General features: G+C 36.5%; 1 protein-coding gene across 4 annotated transcripts; it reads left to right on the plus strand.

Moving 5' to 3' along the window:
• The first annotated feature begins 1001 nt into the window (after nucleotides 1–1001).
• LOC112176381 (separase) lies at nucleotides 1002–16788 on the plus strand. 4 transcript variants are annotated; one of them, XM_024314277.2, is made up of 27 exons: nucleotides 1002–1756; nucleotides 2017–2194; nucleotides 2273–2380; nucleotides 4254–4388; nucleotides 4484–4908; nucleotides 5507–5615; nucleotides 5769–5894; nucleotides 7378–7671; nucleotides 7753–7869; nucleotides 7984–8205; nucleotides 8326–8439; nucleotides 8571–8735; nucleotides 8895–9263; nucleotides 9346–9435; nucleotides 9576–9839; nucleotides 9943–10066; nucleotides 10180–10944; nucleotides 11242–11476; nucleotides 12201–12303; nucleotides 13083–13280; nucleotides 13689–13741; nucleotides 13835–14064; nucleotides 14165–14378; nucleotides 14539–14947; nucleotides 15508–15747; nucleotides 15973–16060; nucleotides 16188–16788. In XM_024314277.2, exons 1-27 carry the CDS (start codon nucleotides 1122–1124, stop codon nucleotides 16622–16624), a joined length of 6447 nt encoding a protein of 2148 aa, XP_024170045.1. In that variant the 5' UTR covers nucleotides 1002–1121; the 3' UTR covers nucleotides 16625–16788. The 4 variants fall into 4 exon arrangements, with proteins under 4 accessions (XP_024170045.1, XP_024170046.1, XP_040366322.1 ...); XM_024314278.2 differs by having other exon boundaries at nucleotides 8329–8439; XM_040510388.1 differs by having other exon boundaries at nucleotides 5513–5615.
• The last annotated feature ends 1100 nt before the right edge of the window (nucleotides 16789–17888 follow it).

Genomic DNA, 17888 nt, shown 5'->3' on the forward strand with positions numbered 1-17888 from the left:
TTGAGAAAATCAACTTTAGGTTATAGGCGGAGAGAGAAGAAGGGAGAAAGAGAGATGGAGGAAAATAGTAAGAGGTGAGATGGGAAGTTCATGAAAAAATTTGAGAGGTGTGTATTAATGAATTGGGGTTGTGCTAATAGAATTTCTCCAACAACTTACTGATTTTGTCGCACTAAGCGGTTAATTTAGTAATTACTGAAGTGGAGAACACTCCCCATTTTATAAATTGAATATATATATATATATATATATATTTACAACACTACCGTTATTGGTAGGGGTGGGCATTTTGAACCGAAAATGCGGTTACCGACCCGAACCGCACCAAAAAAACGGTTCGGTAACCGCACCAAACTAAAACGGTTTCGTTTTATGATCACACCGCATCGAACCGTATAAAAGCGGTTCGGTTACAGTTTCGGGTCATAAACCGCCCGATTTAAACCGACCCACACCGAATTTATTTTAATTACATTTTATTTATTTATTATTTCTTTATTGATGGAAATGTTGGTTTTCAATATATAAGAAATCCATTTTTGATTAGGTTTTCAGTTTGTAATAAGTTGCTATGTTTGCTTGATCATTGATACACACACACACATGTGTGTGTGTGTAATAAGTTGCTATGGTCTTTCTGCAAGTTGCTTGATATTTGAGTGATATTTGCCGATTTTTGTGGACTCTAAATGCATTCAAAATTTATTTATACCTTATTGAAATTGTTAGGTACAAATAAACCTGATTTTGGCTCTCTCTTTCTAGTTGAAATTAATAAATCGCTCTAAATAGAAACCGACCCATACCGCACCGAAAAATGGTGTAACCGAAATAATTGGTTCAGTCTTTTTGTAATGCGATTGTGGTTTGATATATAGGTCAACCGAAACAAGCGATTTAATTGCAGTTTGAGCCTCAAACCGAACGGCGCCCACCCTTAGTTATTGGGATATAAGGATATTGGATATCATTGGCCTCCCATTTTTTTTTGGCGAATTTTTTTCAATTTGGTTGTTTTGAAATAAGCGCTTCTGTCTTCGCGCCTTTAAGACCAAAACCCATAGAGTCCCAAATACGCTTCATTTCCAAAAAGGCCATTCACACTCGCTCTCATCACCGCCATGGCCTCCGCCACCGAAACCTCCGAAACTCTCCTCTCCAAGCTCGAATCCGCCGATTCCGCCGCGATTCATCGCCTCATCTCCGACTACCTAAACCCATTCGCCGACCTTCACAAAAAGAAGACCTCAACCGATCACCAAACCCTACAACGCTCTCTCGCCAAAAAATTCACCCCCTTCCTCAACCGCGCCTTAGCCATCCTCCCCAAACGGCTCGCCGATCCTTCAAAGCTAGATGCCAAATTTGCCCCCGAGTTGTTCGATATTTACCGCCTCTGCCTCGACTCCATGGACGCCGTCTCCTCCCAATTTTCCGGCAAGCCCTACAAGTTTCACATCCAGAGGATCCGGTTGGTTTATGCATTCGAGGCCTGGGGCCGCCACCAGGACGCCGAGTTCGAGGCGCTTAGGGTTTTGAAGAGCTTCAAGGCGATTGAACTAGGAACGAAACCGGTGAATTTGGACCGTAGATTTGTGCCAGGTGTCGAGCAGGGAGGCTGCGATAAGGAGTTTGGGGCTTTGCTCGGAGAAGTGGTGTGGATGCTAGCCAAGTGTGCTTCGTTAATTCAAAGCAAGGAAGCCGAGGTGTATGAGCGGCTGCTTTGTATGGTTGAGGAGTTGGGACCTTGGTTTAGGTCAGTGAATGTGATATTCTATTTTCAAAGTCTTCTATGTTTGGTTGCTGGAAAATTGAGAAACTAGAAATTCTTAACCTATTCAATCATTTCGTCTATTGCCGTAACTATCTAGAATGTTTGTTTGGTTATAGGTTTGAAATGCGAGTTCATAGCCGAAATGATAAACCATGAACTTGTTCCAGACCATTAAGCATAAATACTTGCTGTGATGATGTTAGTAATTTTCTCATTCGTTCATCTGACATCAAATGTTGTAGGGTGTTAGATGAAACTGTACATGACAAGGTGCACAGACAGCTTGCCATTTATCTCGAGAGGTGTACTCTTTTTTTAGTCCGGGAGCTATCATCCTTGGGAGCAAATCTCGTATGCAAGTTCTGCCGCATAACAGTGAGCGAGTATGCAAAGTCATCCATCAAAGATCATATGTTCAAGGTTACGTAAGATTGATTTTTAGTTATTTATGTACTGGGAGATTCGATGCGCATATCTAATCGGCATTTTTTTATGCAGTGCGCCCGTCGAATATGTTCAGCTGTATTTTCATTACAAGAGACTAGTTCCTCATTTATCAGTAACACATTGTTATGCTTGTTTGACTCCCTTGTTGATGAATGCAAGGTAATGGTAGCTGTGTTCTATGTAGATTGACCACTGAGAATGTGGTCTGACTAATGTCTATATTCTTCAATTATCAGTCCCCATGCCAATGTTCAGTGTCAATATATAGGCTTCAAGGACGAGCCATTATATAGTACACATTTGACTTCTGTTTCAACCAAATGTCAGAGTATCAGAAACATGATAACTGTGCAATTTTCGGACTTATGGATACACACACACACACACACACACACATATATATATATTTTCAAGGATGGAAACTGAAAACCCTTGTGCCATATTTTTCTCGGTCCAAAGTCTTTTGCAAATGAAGTAAAATTTTATTCTGATGTAAATGTCTTTGCTAAATTGAGTTACTCTTAACCCCAGCAGCAAATGTTTTGTGTTTTGTCCAAAAAGTTCAGTGATGTAATCTCTTGTGAATTGGATCCCAAAACCAAGCAGATTTTATTGTTGTATCCCCCTCCTAGGGTATTCAGGCAATGCCCCTTTCTGTTAGGTTACTGAGGGACTCCATAGTTTTCTTGTTGTTAAGAAATTTCTTGGTGTCTTTTGCTTTTGTTTGCTATATTCTTTTAAATATACATGCATATAATTGGGTCTGAACCTTATAACTCTATCTAGTCTCTTTTTGTAACATCTCATTATAAGATCAAGTATGCAAATTGTCTCTTTTTAGTACCATCTCATTAATAAATTAGTGTCAGCACTCTTTTTTATTTTATTTTTAATTTTTTTTTATCAAATTAGGGCTAGGGTTTCTCTACAATGTTATGAAGTTTGTATCTAATCTATGTTATTATACAACTAGTAGAAGAGTAGCTGGACATAACTGTAATATATAGTTAATTTATTTAATTCTTACAAGGATCCCAAGAGGTATTTAATCTCCAACTTTTAAATGATTTCTCATTGATGCTTCAATTTATCACCTTCTTTTTCTTAGGATGCAGTATAGCAAAATGATTTCCCTATTTAAATCGCAACATCTGATAAGTCTTTACCTGTTCTTTTTTACTTTTATCAGTGACAAACTGAATTCTTTTCTAATGAAAAAATGTATTTACATGATCATAAACTTAGTATTTTATCAAAACTTTCTGTAAATTTTGCTGTCCATTAAACAGTCCTAATATTGGAAATCTTCTAACAGCATGTATATCAGTTTCAGTTTCTCTAAAGGTATATTTGACATTACTAATATATGTTCTAACATAATCTTATATCGTAGTTATATAATATACTATAGTTCACATGCAATAATAAATGCGTTAATGCATTAGAATTGAATGAAATTATGAACTTGGTATGCCATCTTTTGACCCTTTCCATCTTGACCAAAGGTCTTGAAGAGTCTACAAACTAAAGCTAGATTTCCTTTTTATTTTGTTTTTGTTTTTCCATTTTTTTTTCTGGCTGGTTGAATTTATCTTCCTTACGTAGATTACAATAGAATATTACTTATTGGACATGACAAAAAAAAATTGTTTTCTTATACTTTTTTTTTCTCAAGCTCATTGTTTTTAACGCCATTCCAGAACCGTTAATTGCAAAAAATAGTTATTTGTTGTTATTGTATGTTTTATTTTTTTCTTTTGCACCAGTACTGATGCATAGGTTTTACTGTTTTAGTACTTCCACTTATCTCTTTTGTTGAGTTACTGTTGATGGACAGCCTTTCAAAATTTATCTGAATATACCTCATAATAATCTTGGTTTGAGCTTCATATCGAAATCTCTTTGCTTTCTGTGGTGCTGTTGTATGCTTGTTACTTTCAAGTTCATTGTGTGAACATAATAAGTTACCGGTTCATTACTAAATTCGTCTGTCCCCAAATTGGTCTAACTTCTATAAAATTACATTTGGCAGGCTGAGGTCGAATATTCAGGAAAAGATTTTATTGAACTTATTGCTTATTGTGCCAATAAGTGTCGAGCTGCAAGTACAAATCTTTCTGGTACTATGAGATCTCATTCAAAAAAATTAATAACTCACTTTGATCAGGTATGTTATTTATGTGATTTCTTCTTATCAAATTTCATCTCTGTTGCCCTATTTTCCTTCGTCGTGTTGTAATTAGAAATTAATTTGCTTTGCAGGATCCACCTTTAAATTTGATTCTAAGACTTTATGCTACTGGTTTGCACTACATTGATTGTAGAATAAAATCAAAGGATGAGGATCTTACATATTCTGGAGGTGCAATTAGAACGTTGCTTGATGATGAGGATACAATGACTGATTTGTCAGATTGTCTTGATTCATTAGAAAGTTATTTCCAAATTGGTACGAATGATATTTCCAAAAGTGGGTTTTCCACGAGTCACATGCAGAAGGATTTAAAGGATTATCTTCTGCCTTATTTTAATGCATTGGAGTTCTTATGCCATCCACTTGCTGACTTGGTATATTCGGGAAAGAAACAGATTTTTGCTGATAATGGAGCTGCCTCTGTTTCTAGTGAACTGTGTGTTATCCAGGGTGCATTTCATCAGTTATATGATTTGTTCCTTTCTTTACAAACGTGAGTGAATTTATAAGTTCAGTGTTCTTGTTTTGTTGCTATAATATATCAAATTATAAGAGCACATCTGTAGAGGAGTTCTATATTCTGGTTGTCCTTAAACTGAACTTGGTGTTCTGTTCAATTCCTTTCTCTCTTTTACTGCTGGGAGGAGGAGGGGAGGGGAGGGAGGAATTATATAGCGATTAAAGGAAAAGATGTCTTTAATTTTATTTTTCATTGTTTAACTGGGAATTAGCTATTTACATGTTAGATGTATCTGTTTGCTTTATTTTCTTTTTTGTGCTTAACTGTTACATACAATGAATAGCTACCCCTGAGAGTGATTTTCCAAAAACTTGTAGCCTAGTAATTTTATTTTAATTTTTCTTTGTTTTACTGGGAATTATCTATTTGCATGTTAGATGTATCTGTTGGCTTTAATATTGTTAGCTATTTTTTTTTTCCTGCTTAGCTGTTAAGAAGCTGAGTTGCTTGAACTTTTTAAATTTGTGAACTTTGTCTGCGTATTTTTTTGATTTATTGTCTGATTGTATCACATGCTTTTTTATCAGTTTGAGTTTGTAATAATGTTCCACTGTTATATGCTTGTCTCTAGGTACAGAATTACTTGTGAGATAGATATAGATGGATTTAAGCACAACAGCATCCTTCGTGCTTCTGTGGCTGCTTTTATGCTTTCCACCAGAACGAAGCTTAACATGCAGGTTGTCATTCTTATGGAGTAATACTGATATGGATAATTGTCCCAATTTTTTTTTTCTCACACTAGTAGTCTATATATTTTACTTAATGACTCGTTTTACAACATCATATTATCTGCTTAAATTTGACTATTAGCTTGTGTTTCCTTATTTCAGAAGAGTGCGCAAATACTGAACCATGTCATTACCAGCGAATGGATTCAACTTGATGGTCTAAAGCATATATATGTCTCTCTCTACAATACTGGTACATGTTTGTACAAAAACAAGGAGCTGAATGAGGTATTGTTTTACAGAATGATATTTTACTTTTAGTGACAGGGATTCTGTTTAGTCTAAGATAATGTTGATCTTTATTATCTTCTACTTGTTTTCTTTGATATTCTTAGGTGTATAAGTGCTTTTATGTCTTCAATGAATTCGTTCAATAGTGAGCTATTACTTGTGGTTGCATCTTCAATTAAGAACAATTTTTATCACATTATTTTTAGTAGTTTACTTTTCTTTACAGTTCATGAAGATTACGTTTAAATGTAATTCCCTAGGCAGAGGTTGATGTTCCATATATTTGATGCATCTGGTCTATCACTGGTTATAGTGTGTTTGGTAATTTTAGTTAGAATATAATAGATGGGAGAGAAAAGAGAGGAGATGTTTATTTTCCTTTAGTTTTGTCTGGATAGATAGAAAAGAAACTGTGAAACTCTTGATTAATTTTAGGAATATTCACGACCCAAACAAAACACTTATCCCCACTCTCTCCATCTCTTTCTACCTAGAGAAAGAAGAGAGTCTTAGCAGACAAAAAGGTTTTTAGATTGTTAATTTCAATCATTGATCTCTATCTCTATTTGTCAACTCAGACTGAAAAAGTGAATGAAATAGATATCATTTCTCTCTCCTTACTGTTCTTTGGTTACATTGTTTTTAGTTAAAGTAATGGGTGGACATTGGTATGCAGAGGGTGTTTTACTTGCAAAATGTAGAGTAGATGCACTACACTGATGTCGTAAGCATGGCATAAACGTACAATTTTTCTAGTTAAAGTGATGAATGGACATTAGTATGAAGAGGTTGTTTTACTTGCATAATGCTGATGCACAACTCTGATGTAGTAAGCATGGCATAGTTGTGTAACGCTTGTTGCGAAGATGAATTGTATAGACTTTAATACACTGTATCAATACCTCCAGGGGATTATGATGTCTACAACAAAATCTGCATGTTTATGCTAATTGTTCTGTATCACACTCCTCTTGCTTTCATTCTCCATCTACAAAATGTGTTTCTTGAAGGAGATGATATAATGTATTAGCACTTCAAGTTAATTCAGAAGCAATCTATAAGGGAATAAAGAACAACATCTACCCACACTTTATGGGTCTCAAAATCCAATTTCTAACATAGCATAAAGTTTAGATAATGCCCTATGCTAACTTTTGAACTCGTATTTTCACTTCGGCTGGGGCAGAGTTTTTGGCAAGGAACTAATTTATTTTTCATGCCGTTTCTTTATTATTATTTTTTTCTTTTGGTTTTAGTCCTGGTCCTTTGAAAACAAAAATTTGGTTCTTACTCTGTTTTAGGCTCTTCAGATATGTTTCACATATGAATGAGTGTAGGTGATAGAAGTAAACTTTGGGGGTGATTTTGAAGGTCCTCTTTTCCTATTTCTGTAACATAATTTGTCAAAAAGCATATTTGGTACTTGAGAAGTTTTTAGGAAGTAATTTCTTTTGCATGACTTTGTAATCTATGTCTGCAGGCTTCAGAGGCTTTGAAGCTTTCCTGCAAGGCATCTTGGACTCGTGTTATACATCTCTGTGAACTGTTTGCAGGCAAATTAAAGGTCGCCAGTGCTGATCCTTCTGAAGATACTATTTTAGATGTCTTGAATGAGTCGTGTACAGGAAGTGCTTTTCTATTGGATATTCTTAACCAAGTTGATAATCATGAGGTGAAAAGAGCTATGGCAGAGTGCCTTGAAACTTGGTCTATTGCAGCAAATTTGTTTGGGAGGCTGCCAGGTCCAATGTCTGTGGTGCAGCAGTGGGTTAAGGTAGCCATAGCGTCTAAAAGTTTTATAATGTGTTTACTTACCATGCTGTTTATTGTAATTAATTTTTTTCTGTCATATCAGATGGAATGTAAATGCTGTAACAATATGCATATTGAGGATAGCAGTCCAACCTTATACAGTCTGCTGTCATCTTCTAAGAAAATATCAAAGAAGACAACTGAGATAATCTTGGAGCAGGTTAGAATGTTTTATGGGTTTCTTTTCACTTTGAGGTCAGGCTTATCTATAGATTCTGTAGGCTATCAGTGAGTAATATCATTTTCTTATACTTTTCCATCTTGAACTTCATAGGGACTTCTTGCTTACGAGAAAATGTATGCTGTGAACCCCGAGTTTTGTCAGAAGATGCAAATGCAAATTATAAACATACTACTGCAAGATGTGTATGTGACACCAGACAGTTGGTTACAAAAAGCAAGAATTTTAGTGAGAAAGGGAAGAGCGTTAAAACTTTATGGGATCAAAGGTCTAAAAGACTGTATTCATTGTTTATCAGAAGCAATATCTTCACTTGTAAGCAATTCAGATAATTTTTTCTTTTTGATATCTTAGTACCTTCTCTTTAGATTAGAGTGCAAGTCTTTTAAACATTTTGGAGTTGGATTTTTGACTGACATGAGTTAGTTACTGAAGCAGAGTAAGATGTACGATAACACCAGTATCCATCAAACATCTCCTCGCCATGAATTAGCTGTGGCATATTGTTTACGCGCGCTCTGTACCCAGGAGGATGAACCACAATCAGAGGTGTTATTGCATAAACTAGTTTCCAGAATTGAATACTTAATACTAAACTGCATCCTATCTCATCTTAATGTTTTCTTCCAACTGGTTTTAACAATTTTTGTCTTACCGTTTGACTGTTTTGTTACAAACAGAAAATGTTTCAAGATATCCGTGCTGCCCTTGATGCATGGTTGGGCATTTCTACTACAGACATGTGCTCTCCAGATGACAATTGCTCTCCAGATGACAAATGTTTAATGGTGTCTGAAAATACGATGATGCTCCTATACAATATTATTGATTTGTTGTCTATCAAGGTTCGTCTTTGTACCTTTAGTGGTGATTTAGGTTCCACATGAAAGGATTACTAAATTTTTGTTTTTTTATAATTGGGAAAGCATGTGAGAATAATTTGCAATGTCATCCATCAAGGTTTGCCTATTGATTTATCGCTTTCTTTGCTTTTATTTTTTCAGGGTCACATGGATTATTACCATGATATATATAGGCTTTTGATTAGATTATTTAACTGGAAAAATATCCCGTTAGAGAAGTGCTTGGTCAGATTGTGGGAGTGCAGGAGAGTTAGTCATGCCCTTTGTACTTCACCTGTTAATGATGCACTCATCATGAGCTTATCAGATCATTTTGGTGAACTTCCAAAGTCTATTGATTTTTGGATAGATTGTCTTAAAGGATCCCAACAATTGGTAATAGGCTTCCAACATAATTTCTCATTTCTATTTGCAAATTTACCTTGGGGCCCATGCAATCATGCAAGCTTGTTCCGATGTGAAATCACAGTTGATGAAGTTAAAAAAGATGCTCTTGAACTTATTTCAAGTGTAAGTTCCTCTCAAGTTTCTACCATGAATTCTTATGCCTTAATGACACAAAATAACCACAGTATACTTGCTACTCTTATAGGTTCCTGTATCAAGCCAGTCGGCTTATGTAGCTGCATATCTCTACTATGATTTATGTGAAAGACTAGTTTCAAATGGACAGTTAGTTGAGGTAACTTCAATCGATTTTGATTCCAGTTTTATGATTAAATGCAAATTTTCTGTTGATTACTTGATATTCAGATATGATTGGTATTGAACTTGAAAATCCTGTATGTTGACTTTGTTGTTCCTCTCTTTCAATATATCTAGGCTCTATCATATGCAATGGAAGCTCACCAGTTACGCCTTGAACTATTCCAAAAGAAGTTTGCGTACTCTTTTGTACGAAAGGCTGAAAAGTACAATGAAACTAGGGATACCTATCAGAACTTTACACTCGAAGATCATAATCTGGAAGTTAAACGATCAGTTGCCCGTGAAGTTTGGTCCTTTGACACTAGTTCATGTAACTTGGAAAACTGTTATCTTAGTCCCTATAATGTACTTCAATGTTATCTTGAAAGTACTCTTCAGGTATTTCTTTCTATTCTTGTTAACCCTTCTAATTTAGGATTTAAGAGTGACCTATCATTAATTGAAATTATATTTGGAATTTGATGTCTCACATAACCTGCAGGTAGGGATTATCCATGAAATAGTTGGAAATGGAGCTGAGGCCGAGGTAGTTTTACAGTGGGGAAAGACTATTTCCTGCTCACAAAGCTTGCCACTATTTGCAGTTGCATTTTGTTCGGTCTTAGGTATAGCAACCCACTTTGCTTTGTTCGTTGTTCTATTGTCACGTGATGATTTCCTGACTCCCTTCTGGGGTCAGAAGGAGGCTAATTCATGTTTTTCTTTTGACTCTCTTCAGGAAAACTGTATCATAAGAAGCAGCTTTGGGATTTGGCAGAGAAGGAACTTCAAAGTGCCAACCAATATTTGAAGGCTAGTGCAAAAGATATTTCTTGCGTAAAGTGCAGATTGATGCAGAAAGCAACTGTTAAACTGAATCTTGGTGATTTATACCAAAGCAAATTTTATAGTTCAAGGAGTGCATCTTTAGAGACATTGTCTTATGCTGAAAGTTTGTACAAATCAGCACTTACCAAGCTAAACCTTTCTGAGTGGCAAAATTCTGTTAGTTGCCCTGGACAAACTGTACTTAAAGAAGTTGGATATTCTGCTGGCAGTATTTCTAGTCATTTTGCGGAAACCAAGGTGGAACCAAAAAGCAAGATAGAAGCTAAAAAGTCTAGGACTAAGAATGCCCGAAAACCGGTGGGGAGGGATCAAGGTTCAGTTCCTGATTATAATTTGAGGTCAACTCGGTCTAGATGCCAATCTTCTCAGAACCAAAGTGTAAGAGGTATTGGTGTCCAAGTTGGTCATCCAAAACATTTGAAACGAAGCACTGAGTGTGATTCTTCTGATAATTTAAGTAACAAGGACTTTCTTTTGGATTTGAAAACTTGTGAGGTTTCATATGGGTCTGACCTAACATGTATTTGCAACAAAATGAGGTGTTGGCATTGTCTTCCCATGGAAGTTATGGAATCTGGGCTACTGAAAAACTTTGTAGATTTGAAATGGGAGTATGTCCGCAGGCGTCTCTCTCTCAGGCTTCTGACAGGATTAGGTATGGTGCATCTGCATGTTGTGATCTTTTACTTATTAATAGCAGCATGCTAATGTAGTTTTAAGCACTCCTAAGATACTTATGGCACTCATTGTTTAATGTTTATTTCCTTCAAAATTATATTTAAGGACATTTACAAATATACTTAAATTATTAAAAATGAAAATTCAAGCCATGGCCATATTCATGACCTTATATTTGACACCAATGTAGGCAGTGAGAATTGTAGGTCAGTGCCAATGGCACAGTTCATGGTTTAGGAGCCCTCATTTGTTACTGTTTTTCTTTTACATACAGGAAATTGTTTGGAGAATCAAGGTCAAATTCATGAAACAAATGAACTTATCCTGCAAAGCGTATCGATTTTAGTCAGCAGGAACCCATTTTGTATAACTACCTCATCGATTCCGACGACTTCCTTGCTTGATTTAATGGCAAAGGAAATCCCTGGGGATGTGCTTAGTGTTGAGCGTGCGGAAGTACTGTACAGCATATGTTGGCTGTCTTTAAAGATTCGTTCCAAGAATACCAGGTAATTGTAGTTGTATATTTATGCAGGTTTGTGTTTACATCTGAACTTTTTCCGCTAGTATATTCAGTTTAGTAGCGGTACAAATGTGAACTGGGGCAAATATATTTTGATTGCAAATGACCCAGTATTCTTGACTGTTGTTTTACTTTTTAAAGGGGTTCCACATTTTAACAAAGACTGAGTTCTGGTATTAGAATTTCAGAGGCAAGTTTACTTTAGTTACCATGTTTTGACTTGTAAACTACTCTGCCATACAATTAGCTTTTAATCTTGTAAAAGAATTCGCTTATACATTTCAAGGTGGGGCATGCATGGTGCTACTTGGTTGTCGGTTTGTGTTTCTCATATTTATGACCAAACCAAAGAACATAGGCTTTAAATAATTGAAATATCCAAAACATCTTCCTGGCAAGAAATATCAAACCGGTTTTGTGTTTAGTATAGGGTTAGGCTATAAGATCTGGGCCTACATGGCTACACTGTTTAATGTAGAAAATTAACCAAACTATAGGGGCCATGTAGAAATTGAGAAACTACACATTTTAATCGATCAATGGATGCTGATGTACACACTCTAATTTGAATTCCAATTGCCAGATAGAAGATCACATGTGCAACTGTCAACATTAAGTGCATTTTTCACTTTTGTAATAGTACTGAGTGCTGCTTTCTAACCATATTAACTTCCTCTCTTTTTGTTTTTCTGGCTTATTCTGTTCACCAGGGTTATTTTCTCTGATCTGCCTCATATTCATCTACCAAAACTAGTGTCTTGGCTGATGTTAGCTTTTGTGCTCTGCCGTGAAGTTCCTGTACTTTTTCAGAAGGTCAAATTTTCTTTCTTTTTTATTCTTATTCGAGCATCTACTCCTTGAAATTCTGCACATCTTGTGTTGCAGTATTGTCAGTGATGTCATATTGTACGTCTTAGTCAGTTACTTAACATTGCATTTGCTTGTGATAATTTAAGGGAAATTTCATGGGATGGTTATGAGGAGTATAGTGTTAATCTATTTGTTTATGAACTATTAGTTCCCTTTAGGGCATATATCATGCAAGGGTGCATTTGCTTGAGGTGCATTTCTCTGAGCATTTTGGTTAAAAATAAGTAACTTGAAAAATCAACTCAATTGTACCTAGCTTTTCCTTTCAAAAGGCATGTATTTGATCTTTCCTATGGTGAAAGTCTCAGGGCCAGCTGCTCACAGTGTCATCTTTCCTATGGGGACTTTAATATTTCGAGGAAGATAACAAGTTAATGATTGCTTTTCTTACTTGAAGTATCCTTGTTATCATCTTCATTGCTTTTATTTTGTACTCTTTCCCTGCACTCTTATTTTTCAATTATTTTTTGTATTCTTCTGACTTTCTAAGAGTACTATTTGTAATCTGTATATTCTGAATGTAAGAGCGTGACAAATAAAAATAAATATTTAAGAATAGGAGGCATGCATGAGACCCAAAAGAAAAAAGAAGAAGAAAAGAATAGGAGGTGTGCAACTGTTGAAAGTGATAATGTTTTCTTGTATTTATCCAATTATTTTTTGTATTGATTTGCCATGCCATGTTATTGTTGAAAGTGATATTGACTTTTGGTTTTCAACAGGTTTCTAGATTGCTTGCTGCTATATTTTTACTTTCTGCCTCAAGTGAGCTTTTTTCTTTGTCATCTTCTTGCAAAAAGCTCCACGAAAATCATTGGGCTTCTTATTTTCATCAAGCTTCAATTGGCACCCATCTCAATTACCAATTTTTCACGAAAGTATCGGAGAGGTGTAAACTCCAACACCTTTTAAACGGTGAGGTATGTCAATACTCTTCTTTTCTCATTTATTAGTATATTTATACGAGCATCTAATCAACCTACATGCTTTCAGTCAATTTATATAATAGAGTTTGAACAATCATATGTTCAATGGTAATTATCCCCCAAGAACAATGCAAATGGTAATTTTCAGGAATTGAGGAAATTTTTTACTCCACTAAATATATTGTTCACTATTGAAAGGAACAATTATTTTCATACCTCTCAGTATAAGTTGACATTGCTCTTTAATTGGTTTTAAGGTTTCTAACTGCCTATACTTTGCTCTACTTGTAAGCGTTTGGATTTCCTATTCAGATTGTCACAATTAGAAATCAAGCCAGGTGTTACTTTTGTTTATGTTGAAGCATATTCTAATAGGTTAATGCAATGGCATCTTTATTTCAGGGGGCACATGTTGCTGGCTCATGCTTGGTATCAGAAACACAGAATTTACATAGGTTGTTCTTGTTACTTCAGAGAATATGGTTTATCATTTGGTGAAACCTTTTTAACACCGTTTTTCCTCACCTTCTGTTCTTACCTCCATGCAGGGTCGCCCCAGAGTCAATTCAAGACCTTGAAGAATTTGTGACAGAATTCTTTTCAGGCCTTCCATGCACCACAATCATCTGTATAAGTGTGCTTGGAGGCCCTTATGCTAGTTTGTTACAAGAATTGTTGTGTTTTCCTTCACGCATGCATGCATGGATTCTGGTTTCACGCTTGAACTCTAAGAATCAACCTATCAGTATGCTTCTGCCAGTGGATTCAGTATTAGAAGGTAATTTTGTTTAATAGACACAAATTGATAGCATTTCTCTTAGTAGTTAACACTTGATGTATTAGTTCTGCAGTGCTGAATAATTTGTCAATTTCAACAGGAGATTCAGATGATGTTAGTGATACTGGAATAAAGGATTGGCACTGTCCATGGGGTTCCACTGTGGTTGATGATGTAGCTCCAGAGTTTAGATTGATATTGGAGGGGACTCATTCATCATCTGTGAAACATCCTGTACAAGATACAAATGAGAAAAAGCTTAACTGGTGGGTGCAGAGGAAGAATTTTGATCGCCGCCTTGGTAAATTTCTGAAGTAGGTTATACTTTCCTTCCTCTCTTTGTCTGCAGGCTTCCATGGGTTTAATTGGGTGACTTGCCATTAGGTTACCTGTTGTTTGTTAACATTAGCTATCATATTTTAGTATTTGAAACTATATCATTTCTCACTTCTGAGGTATGTATTCATGCACCAGGAACTTGGAAGATTCATGGTTTGGTACTTGGAAACTTGTCCTACTGGGTGAATGGTCAAACTGCAAGCAGTTGGACTTGGTACATAAGAAGCTGGTGCGCAATCTGAAATCCAAATGCAAAATGGAGATAGATGAGAGTCTTTTGAAAGTCATCCTTGGGGGTTCCAAATATGCCTTAGAAGGAGGTGCACGTGTTACACAGCTTTGTCTTAAGAAAGGTTCCTGCGTTAGTAAAGTTGGATATTTAGAGGAAGAGAAGTGTATGGCATCATGTAATGATTCTAATGGTGGCGAGAACTTGTCTGAGTTGGCCTCCAAACTAGTTTTAGAAGCAGTGAATGAGCTTGAAGGTTTACATTCTTCTTTAAATATAGAGCCAACAATATTAGTTGTGGACTACGAGGTGCAGGTATGTGCTTGATTCCCTATGTTTTCTCCTCATATATTAGAGATTAATTTTCCCAAAATTAAGCCAAGTCCTTTTCTTGTTGAATGGTATAATGGAAAAGTGAATGAAGTTACTACTATGATTTAATTTCTAACAAATTTTACATATTTCTTGCTTAATTTACAAGTACTCGTACTACATTTCGAATATCCCAAGCTATTTTCAGTCTCTTGAAAGTTTTTGCTGGATCATTTATGCATGCATGGATGTAGAGTTGGTGTTTCAACTCATGAGAGTGCTCTAGTTCATCATTCACCTTTTTGAATCCAGTCCTTGACATGTATACATGCATTGGGTTAGGCTTGTGTTCCTCTTTGCTAACAAGGCACTTTGCAGAGTGCAACTTACATACTCGGACATTTACCTGATACTTTTCCATTATTTTATCACACTTGTTAGACCACGTTATGTAGATAATATGATTGATGACTTTTTGTAATAGATTCTAAGTCAACTCTCACCAATTTTCTTTATTGAGAATCATCGTTTCAACAAGCTCATCGGCTGAAAAATTACTGCAGATGCTTCCTTGGGAGAATTTACCAATCCTAAGAAACCAGGAGGTTTATCGCATGCCCTCTGTTGGGAGCATTTCGGCAACAGCCAATAGAAACTACCACAATCAAGATCAAGTTCAGAGTATTGTGACTTCATTTCCTTTGATAGATCCCTTGGATGCCTTTTATCTTTTGAATCCCAGTGGTGATCTAAATTATACACAAAATGAATTTGAGACATGGTTCAGAGATCAAAACTTGGAGGTAATGGCTCTTTCTATACAAGACAGAATATACCATGTAGAAACATGCAGATTTTAATCTAGAATAGAAGTTCTGTAGTAGGGATCTGTATCTTACCTGTACTCACACACGCATCATTGCATTTCTCACCAATTTATGTTATAAAATAGATGCACGAGCATTTGACATGAGTCATAAACAGATATATGTCCCATACAGTAATGTTTCACTTGAATAACCGTACAGGGGAAGGTCGGATGTGCACCTCCTGCTGAAGAATTGGCAGTAGCGTTGAAAAGCCATGATCTATTTATGTATTTTGGCCATGGATGTGGTATGTTTTGATTTTACTTATTGCTCATGTGTTGCTGTATACAGTTACTTCTGGCACTATTATTTTGCATAACAGGTTTCCTAATAATTCGTTTTGAACTTTTATTTGTGTACATGCTGTGGTACAGGGCAACAATATATTCCTAGACGTGAGATTCAGAGACTGGAACACTGTGCCGCAACTCTCCTTATGGGATGCAGTAGTGGTTCTCTGAAACTGAATGGATGTTATGTTCCACAAGGTACTCCACTATCCTATCTGCTGGCCGGTTCTCCTGTCATTGTCGCCAATTTGTGGGATGTGACGGACAGGGACATTGACCGATTTGCAAAGTCCATGCTTGATTCTTGGTTGAAAGCAAGGTCGAGTCCCTGTGTGAGTTGTGCCCAATGCAACAAGAAAGTCACAAAAAAGAAATTGGCCACAAACCTGTCTTGTGAGCATAGGCCGAAGGTTGGATCATTCATGAGCGAAGCACGTAAAACTTGCCAGTTACCTTTCTTGATTGGAGCAGCACCAGTATGCTATGGTGTCCCAACTGGCATATGGAAAAAGGAGTTGTAGTGCCATCACAGGTTAGAAATGTATATGAAAGATGTTAATTGTATAGCTGTTCCCCCAATTTTTGTCAATATCTTAGCAGATGAGTATATATTATTCAAGAAGGGTAAGGCCGAAGTACCACTAACAGATATAGTGAAGGTTGATTCAACATATACCATTGTAAATTTGTAATCCTTTCCGTTTCTCCCCTCTGCGCTTCTCAAGCTTTCCAATGTCAATAGCTGGTTATGTTTTGAAATCAAAGTTCTCTGTACAAAGAAAACCCTGGCTGGTGCTGTCGTCCAGATCTTCCCTCCACCTTTCTCCCTCATGCTCTAACCATTTACCAACATTCATTGAAGCTAGGGTTTTGCCTCCTGTTGCTTTTTCATGATCGCTTGAATCTGTTAGGAGGTGCGGACTGACGACAGCATTGCCACGTTGATTGTGTGGAGACTCAGCAATTTCAGTTTTATGGGGAAATTGATGAACAGTAGGATTGGTCTTTGTAATTGGAAGCATGAGGTGTTTGGGGCTGGCAGGTGGAGATGGCCGCTATTAGTGGTAAGCTAGAGTTGTCTCTCCCCCCCCAATCCATCTGAGCAGAGGCGTTTGCAAGAGAGGTTGGAAAATTTGTTAGTAAAGGAGGATTTGTACCGGAAGAAACGCTCCAAAATTCAGTGGATTAGGGATGGTGACAGAACTACTCACTTTTTTCATCAAACTCTGAGCAACGTAATCGGATCAAAATTTTATTTGACAGGTAGGGATTTTGGCAGGACTTTCTAGCTCTAATTGAAAGTGTAGTTCCTACTCTGTTATTTAAGACCAATCCTTGTGTCTGTCGTCTAGTGTTTAAGACAAATCCTACTAATTAATGCCCATTAGCTCTCAAGTTAGATGTCAGCAGATCTTATGATCGTATGAAAAGAGGTTATTTACGTGCAGTCTTGTTGAGGTTGGGCTTCGCACTACATTGGATTAATTTGGTTATGGAGTGTGTCTTATGTTTGTTATTTCTTGATAAATGAGTCCTTGATGATTTATTACTCCAACTCGGGGTTTGTGTCAAGGTGACCCTATTTCTTCGCTTATTATATACTGAGGGTTTCTCCGCTCTTATACGGAGAATATATGAGGCGGGTATTCTGAGAGATATTCGTATATGTCGGTGTGCTCCTCTGTTACACCATTTGTTATTTGCGGATGACGGTTTCTCTTTTTTTCTTTTTCTAAGCAACTCTTGCGGCTTGTTTCGTTTTCAAAGAGTTTCTCCACACCTGTG

The sequence above is a fragment of the Rosa chinensis genome, chromosome 7 (genome assembly GCF_002994745.2).
Source record: "Rosa chinensis cultivar Old Blush chromosome 7, RchiOBHm-V2, whole genome shotgun sequence".
Classification (NCBI taxonomy): domain Eukaryota; kingdom Viridiplantae; phylum Streptophyta; class Magnoliopsida; order Rosales; family Rosaceae; genus Rosa; species Rosa chinensis.

Bases quoted from the DNA above. Each gene is read 5' to 3' on its own strand.
- LOC112176381 (XM_024314277.2), top strand. From the start codon at position 1,122: ATGGCCTCCGCCACCGAAACCTCCGAAACTCTCCTCTCCAAGCTCGAA. The intron at 9,264-9,345 runs GTAAGTTCCTCT...CTACTCTTATAG, and splicing joins CTCTTGAACTTATTTCAAGT to GTTCCTGTATCAAGCCAGTC. The intron at 14,379-14,538 runs GTAGGTTATACT...TTCATGCACCAG, and splicing joins CGCCTTGGTAAATTTCTGAA to GAACTTGGAAGATTCATGGT.